This window comes from Salarias fasciatus, chromosome 2, assembly GCF_902148845.1.
Source record: "Salarias fasciatus chromosome 2, fSalaFa1.1, whole genome shotgun sequence".
Lineage (NCBI taxonomy): Eukaryota > Metazoa > Chordata > Actinopteri > Blenniiformes > Blenniidae > Salarias > Salarias fasciatus.
In genome coordinates, this window is record NC_043746.1 from 31542741 (window position 1) to 31558969 (window position 16229).

A 16229-nucleotide genomic window follows, 5' to 3' on the forward strand; every position below is an offset into this window, starting at 1 on the left:
GGTCTGCTGGCCGTTCCCCCGCCGCCGCTGTCTGCTTCACACCTCTCTCCTCCCAGAACCCAAAACCATCCGTCTGCTGAATGACTTTCCTTCTGGCCCAGTCTGGAACGCTGCTGCTGCTGTTTAATTGCCCCCCCCCCCCAGTTCTTTGGAGAGCTGTAAAGTGGTCAAACTCTTGAGTGGAGGTCAAGAGGCGAGCTGCTGGTGTGTGAGCGCAGGATCTGTTATGTTCACTGAAGAGAGAACGCTGCTTCAATGAGAGCTGGTGTGTGAGTGTGTCTCTCTCTGCAGTTCTGAGGGGGGGCAGCAGGGGCCAGTGCCCCTGTATCATTGAACCTGCCCCCCCCCCCCCCCCCCCCCCCCCCCCATGAATTCATACCATAATGAAAGTTGCATGTGCTGCTGATATAAAAGGTGGAACCATTGCATGCGGCGGATTGAATTTGCCCCTCCAGCAAAACAGGTCTAGAACCACCACTGCTCCTTCTTCCCCTCTCTCTCTCTCTCTCTCTCTCTCTCTCTCTCTCTCTCTCTCTCTCTCTCTCTCTCTCTCTCTCTCTCTCTCTCTCTCTCTCTCTCTCTCTCTCTGTCCTTCATGGCCCCCCTGCTCGTCCTCTCCCACCGTCTTGCTCTGCCTTTGAACCCTATCAGAGAGCTAATTGGCAGACAGTGGGTGTTGTGTTCCGGCCGGCGGCCCAGGTGGCTGATGGGATTTCCAGGTCTGGAGCCAGTGATTGATGACAGCGGGGTCCTCCGACGAGCAGAACCTCGCTGCGCTCGTTTGTTCCCTCGTCTTTCTGGACCTGGATCTCAGTGTGAGCCTCTGGTAATGCAATGAGGGACGAGGTCAGGAAGGCTGAGGTGAAACCAGGCCTGGAGCGCGATGGCAGCGAGCCGGCAACTCGGCCGCACCGATGCAGAATGCTGAACGCATTCTGCATCTTATTAATAACGTTGCCTTCATTACAGTAAAAGGAAGCTCATGATTAAAGAGTGTGTCGTGACGGACAGTTCTCACCGCGCTGACTTCCACTTTAACCGCTAACATCCTGAGACGATGGCTGCAGGCCAGCGGAGCTGCTGATGAAGCAGACTCACCTGGACAGGTGAGTCGTCCATCACAGGACGTCTGCAGTCCCAGCCAGCCGCACTCCGCCCCTGTGCCTGCAGTGCTGCGTTCATGTCCAGCATGGAAAATCGACTACTCCTCCATGCCCTCACAGTCACAAAGATGCGTTCAAGTACCGGAACATGGTACCGTTCTCAGTCCAGACCCTCCTGGTCCTGGTGCCAGTCCATAATTGCTGGTACAGTTTATTTTAAGTTCCGCTTATCATGAAATATTGACCAACAAGCCCCCCCTCGCTGACCCCCGGTCCCTGAGCCTCCATTGTTCCAGCAGGATCAAACAGCATCACACAGACACCAGGCATAGTTGAAAGAGTCTCTTTTAGCTTGGCTCTTAACGCAGAGTAACCAGATCCTCCTCCGGCTCCATGAATGGCTGCAGCTTTTTGATGTTGACTTTTAGCAGAAGACACAGAGACAGTCTGATAGAGAGACAGTCGTCTGATGTCTCTTTGTCCCCGACACAAATATAAACTTCAGGCTCTGTCATCGACTTCTTTCACTCCTGGTATCACGATGGAGCCTCCTCCACAGGGGGGTCTCTCTCTTGAGGGGGGGTCTCTCTGGGCCATGGGTTCCTCTCCTCTCTGTAGTGAGACCGGCTCTATCATGTGCTGTTGTTTGTCTGCAACTAAAACAAAATATCAGAAACGATGTCAAATGTAGTGAAAAATGATTGAATCTTGTGTACAAATAAAGTATTTTCAATGGATATTTTTTCCTTTTTTTAAACAAAACAAAAAAAATTTCAACGAGAAAATGGTGAAAATATCCTGATAAACACACGTTGTCCCACCCCCTGCTCTTCAGTCCCTTCAGTGACTTGATGAGACGATGCTCTGATGTGGACATGTCGTCCTTGTGGCTCCTCGGTTCTGTTCTCGCCGGTCGTAGCTCCACGCAGCGTCTCTCAGAAGGATTTCATTCATCGTCCACACGTCTGCAGTTTGATGTGGAGGCGAAGAGGAAACCGTCTGATTTCCTTTCAGATAGAGCCACTGTCATGGTGAGGCTCGTCCTCTGTGTGTCCTCCGTCCAGCTGACCTCCTGACCCCTGTTCCTGTCTGCACGCTCAGAGCACTTCAGAGAAATGAGCAGTGCTTCGGTTTGGAGATGAGCTCAGTCAGTCTGAAGTGATGAACACAGTAAATGTTGGCTGCATCGTTCTGCTCTCTCTCCAGTTTGAAACAGATTTAATGATGATGTTCATGGAGTCCAGTCAGTTCGATCGTGACCTGCTGTTGGTTTTCCGTCTCAGGGTCCGAACGCTCTCGTCACCTACACCATCATCAGCGGGGCGGACGACAGCTTCCGGATCGACCCCGAGTCTGGTGATCTGATCGCCACCAAGAAGCTGGACCGCGAGCGGCGCTCCAAGTATTCCCTCCTGGTGCGAGCAGACGACGGGAAGCAGTCGTCCGACATGAGGCTCAACATCACCGTGAAGGACGTCAACGACCACATGCCCAAGTTCTCCAGGGCAACGTACTCCTTCGATATTCCGGAAGACATGGCACCAGGTGAGGCTCAGGGAGCGCCACAGTAGCCTGTTTCTTCTGTCTGGGAACCTGTGTGTTCAGTCTGGTACCCTGTTTGTTCAGTCCGGTACCCTGTTTGTTCAGTCCGGTACCCTGTTTGTTCAGTCCGGTACCCTGTTTGTTCAGTCCGGTACCCTGTTTGTTCAGTCCGGTACCCTGTTCGTTCAGTCTAGTGACCTGTTTGTTCAGTCTGGTGACATGTTTGTTCAGCCTGGTGACCTGTCTCATACTCTCTCAGGTTCCATTGTTGCCGCCATCCTGGCCAGCGACTCGGACTCGGGGCTGAACGGAGAGGTCACCTACTCGCTGGAGGAGGACGACGAGGACGAGACGTTCCTCCTGAACCCGGTGACCGGCGTCTTCAACGTCACGCGTCCGTTGGACTACGAGACTCAGCCGTATTACATCCTGACGGCGAAGGCCCGGGACGGCGGCGGGCAGGCCAGCGTGGTCAGAGTTTACTTCAACATCCTGGACGTAAACGACAACCCGCCCGTCTTCAACACCTCCACGTACAGCACCTCGGTGTCGGAGAGTCTGCCGCCGGGCTCCAGCATCGTCACGGTGACGGCCAGTGACGCCGATGACGGTACGTTCTCAGGAGGAGACGGTTACTTCAGGTCTGTTTGTTCAGCAGGGAGCTGGCCTGTGGTGTTCTATGGAAACTTTCAGCTCCTTTTCCCTTCAAATCTGATTATTATTCCTGATGTGTTTTAGATGAAGTCCAGGCACGCTATGCTACATGCTACATGCTACATGCTACATGCTATGGGACATGTAACACAGGACATGGCACAGAGCTGCATGTCTGCTTTCTAGTAGTTTGTTTTTTCCAGAGCTCTTCATCGGCCCTGGAGTCAGTCCTGACAGGACAGCAGTAAAAAGGTTGAATGCAGCTAAATATGGTCTCTATTTAAAGAAAGCCTCTCATTTGAAGCTGTGATGAACTGCTGTAGTTTATAAATCAGCGATAGATGTTTGATTTATTGCCGGGGCTGGTTTGGTTTCAGCGTTGGTTACTCTGAAGTCCTCTGAATTCCATTTTATTTCTCATCTTTATTTTGAGTCAGGCATGAATGATTTGATGAAATGCACCGTGTGATTAAGCGGCGGGGGTTATTTCTGCGTTTCAGGTGGAGGGCTCGTGTTTACAAAGTGCTGTGTGGCGTTCAAACTGTCACCGCCGCCCCACCGTCCTGTAATTACTGCTTCATCCGGGCCTAATGTGGTTATTGTGACCTACATTCCTGGGAAAACTGCCGTTCTCAACCACAGTCGGGCTTTCTCTCCACATTATCTGACTGTCATCCATCTCACACAAAGACACACACATACACACACACGTGCGTGCATCATTTTGCGCTGTTACAATGAAACACAGCCGTTGTTAGCACTTCCTAAGCCCTGACCTTTGACCTTCAGACTGTGATGATAGACAGTGCAGTGTAGGCGTAGATTGGAGCAGCCTCGATCGGGGATGACTGACACTGGAGTGTGGGAAGGTGCTTTCCACATGAGCTGAGTTACAGACGCTGAGTATCGGCTCACGTCGACCTCCAGCTCCAGGGACGCTCTGCAGATTAGCCAGACCGTGGGGTCAGATGTTTTATCGTCCGGCCGCTCTGCCCCTATTGTTGTTGTGTCATTTAAATATTTCATCGGAGGGGCTTTCCGACCTGCACGGCAGCCCTATCACTTCAGGAAGCGGTTTGCGGGACTGCTTCTCTTCTGATAACCATCTGTCATGAATGAAGCGTCCGCTCGGAGAAGCTCGAGCTCCAATGTGAACAATCAGTGGAAATCGAGGCTGATATTGTCCTCAGAGACACACAGTCGTTTCTGACCTTCGCTGTTTGTCGTCGGATTTTCAAGGTCTTACATTTGACTCTGTAGCTTTATTTAAAACCTGTCAGATTGTCTCCTCTGTGAGAGTGATGTCTCTTCAGTCAGTATTCTAACGATCCCCCTGTTTGGTGTGTTTCTGTGTTTTAGGGCCCAATGCCAGCCTTCTCTATAAAATTGCTTCAGGCGATCCTCAGAGCCATTTCGCCATCACCAAGTCGGGAGTTCTCCAGACCCGGAAGGCCCTGGACCGTGAAACTCAGTCTTTTTACAACCTGGTGATCACAGTCAACGACCTGGCTCCGCCCCCCATGAGCCGCTTCACCAGCACCGCCCAGGTGTCCATCATTCTTCTGGACGTCAACGACTGCTCGCCGACCTTCACCTCCCAGAAGATGACCTACATCCAGGAGAACACGCCGGTGGACACGGTGGTGTTCACCGCCCACGCCACCGACGCCGACAGCGGGCCCAACAGCTACGTGGAGTACTCCCTGAGAGGAGCGTCGGGGAGCAAGTTCAGCGTGGGAACCATCGACGGCGACGTCCGGCTGGTCGGGGAGCTGGACCGAGAGGAGCTGTCCAACTACACCCTCACCGTGGTCGCCACGGACAAAGGCCAGCCGCCTCTGTCTTCAACCATGGACGTGACCATGATCGTTCTGGACGTCAACGACAACACGCCCAGCTTCTCCCAGAACATCTACGACATCGAGATCGAGGAGAACACCCTGACGGGGACCGACGTCATCCAGGTTTTCGCCAGCGACGCCGATGACGGCACCAACGGGCAGATCAGATTCTCCATCACTGGGGGGAACGTCAACTCTGACTTCAGGATGGATTCGGTGACGGGGGTGATTTCGGTGGCCAAGCAGCTGGACCGTGAGACCCGGGCCACCTACTCGCTGTCGGTCCAGGCCGCGGACCGCGGCAGCAGCCCCAGAGTGGACCGGGCCACAGTCAACGTGGTTTTGCTGGACGTCAACGACTGCTCGCCGCTGTTCGAGCTTTCTCCCTACACTGTCAACGTTCAGGAGAACCTGGAGAACCTCCCAAAGAGCATTCTTCAGGTCAGTGCGTGCTTTTCCCCTTATTGAAGCCGGAGCAGTCCGGACTGGATTCACCTCTGGTCCTGAGACTTAAAACAAGCTAACGTCTTAACCACATTTCCCTAATACTAACTCAATCAGCGCAGGTATGTGAACGCTGCCGGTCTCATTCTGCTCAGAACCACCAGAAAAACCCCTCCGAAATGTAAGGAGAAGAGAAGTGGGAGCAGTTTGCTTCAGTACGTGACAGTGCCGTCAGGCTCCACTTAGATTGTGACAGTCTGAAATACCGGGACCGGTGTCTGCTCTTCGAATGACAAACAGAAACTCCAGTATAAATAGGTTTGTTTCCCTTTACTAAACTCTCGTCTCCAGATGAGTAGACGAGGTGTTGACACTCCTCCAGCCGTCCACAGCTCTGCTTCCTAACTGAGTTCTGTTGGGAGTATTGGGCCTCAGGTTTCTGTCTGAGTGACCCACAGTAGTTTCGGTCCCTGGTAGCTTCCACGGAGGAACAGGAAGTGGACATCAGCTGATCCAACAGGGACATCCTGCCTGACTCCTGAGGAGTCCCTGAAGTGATCTGGTTTCAGCTGATCCTGTCAGGATGTGCCATCCTCGTTTGACTCCGCAGGGTCACATCTCTGATTTCTGATAAAAAACACGGTATATTGAATATCAGGTTGAGTCTTTGTTCATGTTCTCTTCAGTTTTCGCTACGTGTCATGGCGTCCCGGGACGTGACGGCCTGTAAAGCGTCTCGAGTCCACCACCGTTCCTCCTGAGTTCAGCTCGTCTCTTTCTTCCTCTGGGGCTCACTCTCCCTCCGTGCTTCCTCCAGGTCGTGGCCAGAGACGACGACCAGGGCGCCAACGGCCAGCTGAGCTACATGCTGAGCGGCGGCAACGAGGAGGGCGCCTTCACGCTGTCGTCCAGCGGCCAGCTGAGCCTGACGCAGACGCTGGACCGGGAGGTGCGGGGGAAGTACGAGCTGCTGGTCACGGCCACGGACTCAGGTAGGACTTCACTTCTGAGCTCCTCCGTGAGGGAAGCGGGGTTTCCAGCCGGCTCATGTTTCGGTTTATATTGTCCCAAAGTCCTGTGTTTACGTCTGAGCTTGTTCCACATTTGTTGTATTGGACTTATCGTCCAGGATCTGCTGGATCTGGTTGGAGCGCAGCGCCGTCTGACACTGCCTTACAAGGACATTGTTGAATTTCTGCAAAGCGAGAAACATATTTTGCAATCAGCCTGCAGAGGAATATTTTCCTAAACTAACAGCAATGTCAACAAACAGCATTTTGATTTCATAGTGTGACAGGGCTCTTTAGTGTGGCACAATAAGCTAAACACCCCGGAGTTTTTAGCTTTCAAAATGGTGGGTGTTTTTGACCTGGTCCACAGAAGTCCTTTCAGCGGCTTCGTTGAATAGCATCCTCTGTTTATTTGGATACGCTGGTCGAGCTTGTTATAGTCAGATAAAAGGTTAACTTGTTATTGCATGGAGGCCAGTTAATGTGCAGTTAAAGGAGTACATGCGTATCCCCGTCGCAGCCAAATCACATGGTTTCCAGTTAAGTATATGTTTCCCCGAGCCGTCATGGTCTGAGGGAGGTTCTGCCTCATTCCTGGACCGACCATGTGACCGTCCAGAACGCCCAGTATTTCTGACTTTGGTGAGAATTGGGACAATGTGTTTGGAAAAACATCCACTGAATTACTTTGGATAAAAAAAAAACGAAAACACTTTAGTGGGACGTTTTATTGCAGCGAAATTCAAGCAGTAAAGAAACTTTACAACAAAATGACATTTACTGATAACAAAGTCCAAAACAAAGCGATGCCAGACTCCTTTATTCAGGTTTTCATGCTGTTGATGATACAGTCTCTCTCTCTCTCTCTCTCTCTCTCTCTCTCTCTCTCGCTCTCTCTCTCTCTCGCTCTCTCTCGCTCTCTCTCACTCATATTTAGAGTTCTGACAACTACTCCACAATATTTTGACAGGACGTTTCAGTACAATGTGGAGGGAAAAAAAGGGATTTCAGTCTAGAATATCAAAATATCAAAAAGCCCATAATCATCCAACAGGCCAAATTACCCAGCAGCCTTTTCTCACATATTTGAGGCCTTGGCTGGGGCAGCGTGGAGACTTTCTCCCCGGCAGGGGACTGAAGGTGGAGGGAGCGGAGCAGCCTCCACCCGCCGTCCCAACCACAGAGACTGTCAGAGTAGGTTAGCCTGAGACGGGCTCCGTCCCTACAGCCGCCCGGCCCGTCCAGGGCTCTGTCCCTACAGCCCGTCCAGGGCTCTGTCCCTACAGCCCGTCCAGGGCTCTGTCCCTACAGCCCGTCCAGGGCTCTGTCCCTACAGCCCGTCCAGGGCCCTGTCTCTGCAGCCCGTCCAGGGCTCTGTCCCTACAGCCCGTCCAGGGCCCTGTCCCTACAGCCCATCCAGGGCCCTGTCTCTGCAGCCCGTCCAGGGCCCTGTCTCTGCAGCCCGTCCAGGGCTCTGTCCCTACAGCCCGTCCAGGGCTCTGTCCCTACAGCCCATCCAGGGCCCTGTCTCTGCAGCTACCCGGTCCGTCCAGGGCCCTGTCTCTGCAGCTACCCGGTCCGTCCAGGGCTCACCTGAACGAGGTGTTCTTGCTGACAGGAAATGCAAAGCAGGAGTTTCTCGTCTGCTTCAGTCGTCGCTGCTTGTGGGACGTTGTTTGTTGTGTTGTTGGAGGCTCAGATATTTCAGGGGTCAGAGGTCACCGGGCAGAGTGTTCAGCTGCAGGAGCGTCAGACTGTCACCTGCTGAGGAGTCCAGATGTTTGTCTTATCTGAAGGAATGTAAACCAGAGAGATGCAGTGGTTTGACTGACCGTGGCCAAGTGGTGCAGTGGAGAGCTCCTTCTTATGTTCCGCTGGAAGGATTCAAACCCTGGAGCTTCCAGGGCGTTCTGGGAGGACCGAGCCGCGTTCTGCTTGTCCCAGCATTTCCCAGTGTGTCTCAGTGTGTCCCAGTGCTGTTCCTCTCACGGATCCTGCTGGACTGACTAGACAGCAGGACTGAAGTGTTTCTCATGTGAGGAGGAGATAAACGCCACTGATCTACTTTTCTTTCTTCTCCTTTCATGTTTCACAGCTTTAAATCACCAAATCAGCTCCTTTCATTTCCGACCACAGAGTGAGACGGGAGTTATTTAAATGAGGTGAAATGGGACGATGCCGTTTGGTCTCCTCCGTTGGACACTTGCATGTCTCCCTGCGTTCCCATGTGTCGGTGTTTTTGTCCATATTGAATCCGTCCTGGAGGACATTGACATGCACGGCGTTGGACCGCCGTCTTTCTGCTTGGCCTTTTGGCTGCTCAGCAGATAAAGAATTTTAATGACCGTCTTGTTTTGAAGCAGCATCTTTTCTTCTTTTGAAGCTTCCCACGAGTCCCTGCAGTCTGCTGGAGTCTTTCCCTCCATCAATCCATCATCCCTCCATCCATCCATCATCCCTCCTTCCCTACATCCATCCATCATCCCTCCATCCATCCATCATTCCCCCATCAGTCGCTCGGCATCTGAATACTGGTCGGATTCCAGGAGAGCTGACGTTAAATTCTGAACCAGTGAAAATATGATCTCTGATTTTCTGAGGTGTTCGGCCAAAAACAAAGAAAACCGATGAAGTCCTGAAACAGCAGAGAACACAGAGCGTCAGACCGGGTCCTGGAAAGACCCGGTCCAGATCTCCTGCAGGTTTAACGGAGCAGAACGTTCTGGTTCAGTTCTGAAAAACAAGGTGTTTTGCTGTTTTTCTCTCTCTGGTAGCAATCACAGTGTTTCTGTAAATCTCTGCTCGGCGGCGGCGGCTGCAGTGCCGTAGCTTTTAACAGGCGCTGTGGGTTGAATTCTTCGAGCCGCGGCCTGGCAGGGTTCAGGTTTTCAGAGCTAATTGGATCACAACAAACTGCAGCTTTGTTTCTCCATAATACCGGACAGCATGTGACAGATGTGAAACACACATGTTCCTGGACGCTCTGCAGCGTTTGACAGGATCCGCGGATGAACGGTGAGGAAGTGTTCCGTCTGCGACTCAGTGATCTGGTCGTGTTTCTGCGTCAAAAGAAATTAGGCTTTAAATATCTGCATTAAATGGAGGAATGTTCCACAAAACAGCAAATAAACGCACCGCAGTGAGAAAGGCGTAGAGGCAGATCGCTCCGTTAGACTGCAGCAGTGTGTTGCTGAGACTCCTCCGCCTGCTGCCGGCCGCCGGAGCTGGTCTGGAACATGTGGAGGATGGATGCGGGACGTTGTTAGAGATGTTGTGCCACTGCTTCCTGCTGGACAGCAGCATCTCGGAGCCCATCCCCTTCCCTCTGTGGCTTGTTAGCGGTGAGAAAGCCGGTGTTGACTGTGTGCCGTTTGGCCCAGCGTGTGGTGGGAGCGCTCACACCCGGCACTCAGCTCCAGCTCTTTCATGGCTGCTGGACGGAGCTGCATTAAAAGAAGCTTTGTCGCAAAGCAACAGGTTCTCAGAGGCAGAAAAATGTCAATTTGGCCTCGTTGGCAGCCAACGCCCCCCCTCCAGTAATGATGTGTTTTATTTACGCTGTCCCTTAAGAGCACAGTCCAGCCACAGTCCATAAAGCGTAATTAAGCGTTTAGCCTTAAGCTTCAGGCTACAGATGGGCTGTCTCATAAATTTACAGATTCATCCGTCTTCCCTAAGTCAACCTGTCCGGGACTTGGGGCTTTAATAAACCTGCTGTTTGGACATCCCGGCCTCGCTCTTCCTGTGTGAACGTCGGCTCGCTTCTATTCCTGATGAAACATCAGTCCGGCCCGTATTGAGGGAAGAGATTATCTCTTGTGCCAGCAGAGACACAAACGGCCGAGGCGACCTGCAGCCGTTCCCAGGAGACGGCCGCTGGGAACCGACCCCCCCCCGGCCGGCCCGGAGCAGAGAACAGAGAGCCTAATTCTTATTAACACATGTATTTGGACCCCCCGCGGGTCAGAAGGCATGGCCACGGCACCTCGCTGGAGGCTAATGTGATCGGTCCTCTGGTAATGGACACTGATAAGGTGCTTAGACCCTCCATATGCCTTTGCTTGACAACGCTGCCTGTGCTGAGAGGCTTACAGCACAAACTGTCCATGATCTGTCGGAAGGCAGGGGAGGCGACAGATGGCCAGGGTTCCTCTGAGTGATCTGGGTTCTCCCAGTGTCTTCTGGGTTCTCCCAGTCTCTCCATTTTACTTGAAGTTCTTTGGGATTACGTTACCGTCCAGAGAGCGGTGTTTTGACTGTCACTGCCTCCACCGTGTCGTGGTGAGATCTGAACGGAATGTGCTGCATTCCATTAAAAGGTAATCGTGTTTCTAGATTAAATTAAAGTGGGGAGAATCCTCACGAGGCCCCGGCGCTTTGAGTGGCTTTGTGTGGAACGAGGAACGCTGACGCCACCGTCTCTGCTTTATCCTGACCTGTAGCGGCTGCCTGATGGCGAAAGTCTGATCTGATCCCGTCAGTCTGATGCTGGAGACATGGCGCTCACACAGACACAGCTTCTACCAGCTCAGAGCCCTCTGGACCTTCTCCCTGTAGATCAAAACACACCTCTCCAGACCAGAACCCTCTCCTCCAGTAGGATTAAAGATCATACTGTATGTTCTGCTGGCAGCTGCTTCCAAAACACGTCTCTTTCCAGAGTACACAGACATTTCAGAGTTTTTCCATATAAGCCGTGGTGATGATAAGTTGTTGGCGTGAGGTAAATAGCGGCGATGTGAGGCTGTAATCACCAGCAGAGCTGTGCCGGGTCCTGTTGCTCTGCTTCCCTCAGAGGCCTCAGATTAAGCGTTGGAATAAGATTACGGCCGTGGCGTGAAGCGCAGGCGGAGGTGTGCGCGGTGGTGTTTTCTTTTCAGGATCCATTTGATAAAGAGTTGAAGCTCCTGAAGCATTGTGGTTAATAAAATACAAACTGACGTGGTGCATCAGCAGCGTGTGGGTTTGATTCCCGGTGACCAAGTCTTGGTGGCACGTCGAAGCCTCGGCACCTTTGTTCTTGTCAGTATTCAGTAAATACATGTAGAACAAAGTGAGCAGCGTCACCGTGTTTCTACAAGCAGTGAGATGCAGAAATGTTGTGCGCAGTCATAACTTGATCCTGCTCGCCGGCGTCCCTCACACGGCTGTCATGTGACCAGCGGCCGGCGTTTCTGTGGAAGGAACATGCAGGACTTACCAAATATAGTCAGGAGGTTAAAAGCCCTGCCACCCTATAAAAGTGTTGAATTTACCCCAAAAAGAAAAATGCTGCGAAGGGAAAAAAAGAACAAAGAGTCCGCAGGACGACTTCTGCCAGTGGAAAAATAGTTGTGTCGCCGCAGCCAATGGCAGCCTCCGGTGGGCTGCTGACTTCCCGCTGCAGGTTTCCAGCTGCAGATTCCAGCTGCAGGTTTCCAGCGGCTCTCTTTCCATGACGGAATGACGTCATTGCCGTTTAGGCCGGATAGCGCGCTGCCAGACCGAGCTGCGTCTCGTTGCCATATTCCTGCCGTGCGCGAGGCGACGCCCGCTCCGGCCCATCCCGTCTCCATCATTGACCCTGACACGCTGCCCTCGGCTCGCCAGGCTGCAGCCCGGGCTCACAGGAGATGCTCTGCAGTCGGGGAGAACATTCTTCCCCTGTTGAGTCACTCGCTCCATGAAAGAGGAGGAGGGACGTTTGTTCAGGAACTATTGCTGCTCTTACTCCAGGAAGAGAATTCAGAGGTAATCCACCCAACGGAAACGCAGTCAGCTGCAGTGTGGACCTGGTTATTTAGCGGCCGCTGGGTGAATCGGGAGAATGTCTCACTTTCTCTGTAACTTATGAAACAATTCTCATCTACATACATTTGCATACCTGCCAAGGTATAGTGTTCCTGGACTAAATCTGTCATCCCACGCCGTGTAACCGGAGACACGTCAACTATTTACACACTGAGGAGGCGGTTTGGCTGGGGAACAGCTGCCAGGGGGTAATGTGACATGAACGAGCCCCAGGAGGCTGAGAAGGCACGTCCTGCAGTCTGGAGGCTGGACGTCTCACCGATCAGCAGGCAGGAGGACGATCAGCACCGGCCACTGATGTTTCATTGATGGAGTAGAAGTAACGAAGAAGAGACACAGCACAATATTATTTAGATTTTAAACCTTCAGCTTTACACTTCCACATCGACTCTGTTCCTGCTGTATTGCTGGCATGAGTGTGCACTCAAGAAAAACCTTGCTTTGGTCCCATTGTAGTCAGGAATGGAGGTCAGGGGTCATGGCGACGGAGGCTGTTCATTCTCCCGAGGCAGTCAACAGGTTGTGACTTCACTTCCTGTACAACAAGTAAAATGCCTGGAAGGAGGGCAGTCTACAAATACACAAGCACGCCCGGCTCGCCGAGCAGCTCGGCTGGCTTCCGCTCGCATCGCTCAAACAATGCCGCTGAAAGGCAACAGAAGGCTGCAGGGCAGAAACAGACGGACAGACGGCAGCTGGCCATTGAAAAACAGATACAGCTCCCATCTAGTCCGGGTCCTGGTGGCCCTGTGGCCCTGTGGCCAAAGCCACTTATCGGTCTTGACTCCTGCAGGGGAACTTAAAGCGAGACAGACACCTCGCTGACTGCACTTAATTAATCTGGATCAGACGGGGGTGGGGCGAGCTCTGCTCTAATCTGTTGCCATGACAACAGACAATGGTTGTTGACTCATGTGGATACAGACAGTAGGTAGTTGAACAAATGGGTACCTGAGCAGGTACCTGGACGAACAGGTACCTGGATGAAGGGGTTCCTGAACAGGTACCTTGACAAACGGGTTCCTGAGCAGGTACCTGGACGAACAGGTACCTTGAAAAACGTGTTCCTGAACAGGTACCTTGACAAACGGGTTCCTGAGCAGGTACCTTGACAAACAGGCTCCTGAGCAGGTACCTGGACGAACGGGTACCTTGACAAACGGGTTCCTGAGAAGGTACCTGGACGAACGGGTTCTTGAGCAGGTACCTGAAGAAATGGTTACCTGGAGAAATGGGTACTGATTAAGTGCTTGGATCAACGGGTACCTGAACATGTACCCGGACAAACAGGTACCTAAAAATGTACTTGGACAAAGAGGTACCTGGACGGACGGGTACCTGCTCAGGTACAGGCGATGCTGCAGGGAGGAGCTCGGCGGGATCAGAACATCCAGTCAGAGGTTGATGAAGGGATCCTCCAGCCTGTTTTCTTGTTGTGATCGCTCATTACAGAATACCTGAACCGTGAAACGGTCTCTCCAGTGGAACGATGTTTCCTGTGCTGTTAATTCCCCTCTGTCTGCTTTTCACACTGAATTTGTGGTGGGATGCTCCCGTTTAAATCGCAAATAATTCATTTTGTTTACCAGCTGGATTTTCATCATGACAAATATTTGTGAAGGTGGAAATACATAATGACTTGAGATTTCAACAGTGCCTATATATGGCTGTAAACAGCGAGGTGGTCAGGTTTCAGCCGAGGACATGACTCACTCTGGCCCAGAGTCACTAAAGATTAGCGCTGCATGGTTTCTGGGTTTCTTTTGGGGTGAAGATGTTTACAGTTACCTCTGTTTGTCTCATTTATTTTGCTTCTGGAATTCAGCTCTGTTTATTCTGCATACGCATGTTAGCCACTTCTGTTCTGACCAGAAAAGCAGGATACATTACAAGCTTTAGGTCAAATGTCTGTTTATTATCACAAAGCCATGCCGTGAAGTGATGTTACAGTAAACCATGTGAAATCTCATTTTCTGAGGAATCCCCTGCAGTGGTCTCCAAAACCTCACGATAATCTTCACATTTGTTGACGTTGATGGAGAAATTCTCTTTTTGCTTTCTACCCGCAGGGAGGTCAGAGTTTAGTGTCAGCAGCCTGACCGCAGCCGTGAGGCTGCCGGGGGATTTCATTGTGATCGTGCTGAAGGGCACTGCGGTAGTCTGACAGCCGCGCCAAGCTCGTTTCAAAACCTCACGTTGTCGCAACTCACCATTCAACTCTGGGACTTTTTGATAACACGACAGGTTTATTCTGTTTCCTGTGAAAACACCTTCTGTCTGTGATCTCTTGGAACAGACATCCTGAAATCAACTGGAAGACAGTAACGAACAGCAAAACCACACGCAGGAGAATTTATCAGCAGAATACGGTCACTAGAAGCCTCCTGACCGTCATCATGTTGCTTTTCTTCTGTTTTCAAATGGAATGATTTTACTGTGATCTTAATCCAATCTGATGTGCTAATCTGAACTGAGTGCCGTCACTCAGAGGGCTCTGCCTTCTGCCAGGTCTCCGCTGCAAACAGGATTTACTTCTTAACTTCCTCCCCGGTCAGAGAAAGGTTCAATACCCTGATTAAAGAACAACAGTGGAGGTGGATGGACAGGACAAAAACAGGCAGGTTAACAGCCAGATCACAGTTAACAGTAAAGTATAAATCTATAGAATCCACTCTAACAAAACACTTCAGACTGTTGAACTCCTGACTGTATTAAAGTCAATATGCTGTGTTAGCACATCTGAATAAGTAACAGGCCCCGTTCCCACCTGGCTTTAAAGTGTCCCTCGTGATCCGAGTCCAGACACAAGACTGTTTCCACTGGTTCAGATCATGTGACCCAGGTACCCCACTTCAGACTAGAACCCAGTAACCCCTAATGTCACGTCACTGAATGCTCCAGCGCTCAGCATAGAGCATCTTCCTCCTCTAACGTCAGATTATAGAGCATCTTCCTCCTCTAACGTCAGATTATAGAGCATCTTCCTCCACTAACATCAGATTATAGAGCATCTTCCTCCTCTAACATCAGATTATAGAGCATCTTCCTCCTCTAACACCAGATTATAGAGCATCTTCCTCCTCTAACACCAGATTATAGAGCATCTTCCTCCTCTAACATCAGATTATAGAGCATCTTCCTCCTCTAACATCAGATTATAGAGCATCTTCCTCCTCTAACGTCAGATTATAGAGCATCTTCCTCCTCTAACATCCAGATTATAGAGCATCTTCCTCCACTAACATCAGATTATAGAGCATCTTCCTCCTCTAACGTCAGATTATAGAGCATCTTCCTCTAACACCAGATTATAGAGCATCTTCCTCTTCTAACATCAGATTATAGAGCATCTTCCTCCTCTAACGTCAGATTGTAGAGCATCTTCCTCCACTAACATCAGATTATAGAGCATCTTCCTCCTCTAACATCAGATTATAGAGCATCTTCCTCCTCTAACACCAGATTATAGAGCATCTTCCTCCTCTAACACCAGATTATAGAGCATCTTCCTCCTCTAACATCCAGATTATAGAGCATCTTCCTCCACTAACATCAGATTATAGAGCATCTTCCTCCTCTAACATCAGATTATAGAGCATCTTCCTCCTCTAACGTCAGATTGTAGAGCATCTTCCTCCTCTAATGTCAGATTATAGAGCATCTTCCTGCACGACATTAAAAGATGATATATGTAAACATTTTAAAAACAGGAACATTTGGAAAGTTTCAAGTCCTTTCTTGCAGTGAATTGTGAAAGTGACATTTTCAAGGAATTACTTCGATCTCTCACTAATTGTTGAAGCTTTTTCTGTAGCTTAATGTTCTCCTTCTTTCTTTTCATGACT

At 51.0% G+C, this 16229-nt stretch overlaps 1 protein-coding gene across 1 annotated transcript in view; it reads left to right on the forward strand.

Annotated features, from left to right (window-relative positions):
• The window catches only part of fat4 (FAT atypical cadherin 4), a 74281-nt gene that overhangs the window by 36673 nt on the left and 21379 nt on the right, over positions 1 to 16229 (forward strand). Inside the window, exons 3-6 of the mRNA XM_030104500.1 lie at positions 2387 to 2648; positions 2905 to 3255; positions 4659 to 5581; positions 6402 to 6576. Of these exons, the coding sequence (XP_029960360.1) occupies positions 2387 to 2648; positions 2905 to 3255; positions 4659 to 5581; positions 6402 to 6576 (1711 nt within the window). The remainder of the gene's footprint in view (positions 1 to 2386; positions 2649 to 2904; positions 3256 to 4658; positions 5582 to 6401; positions 6577 to 16229) is intronic.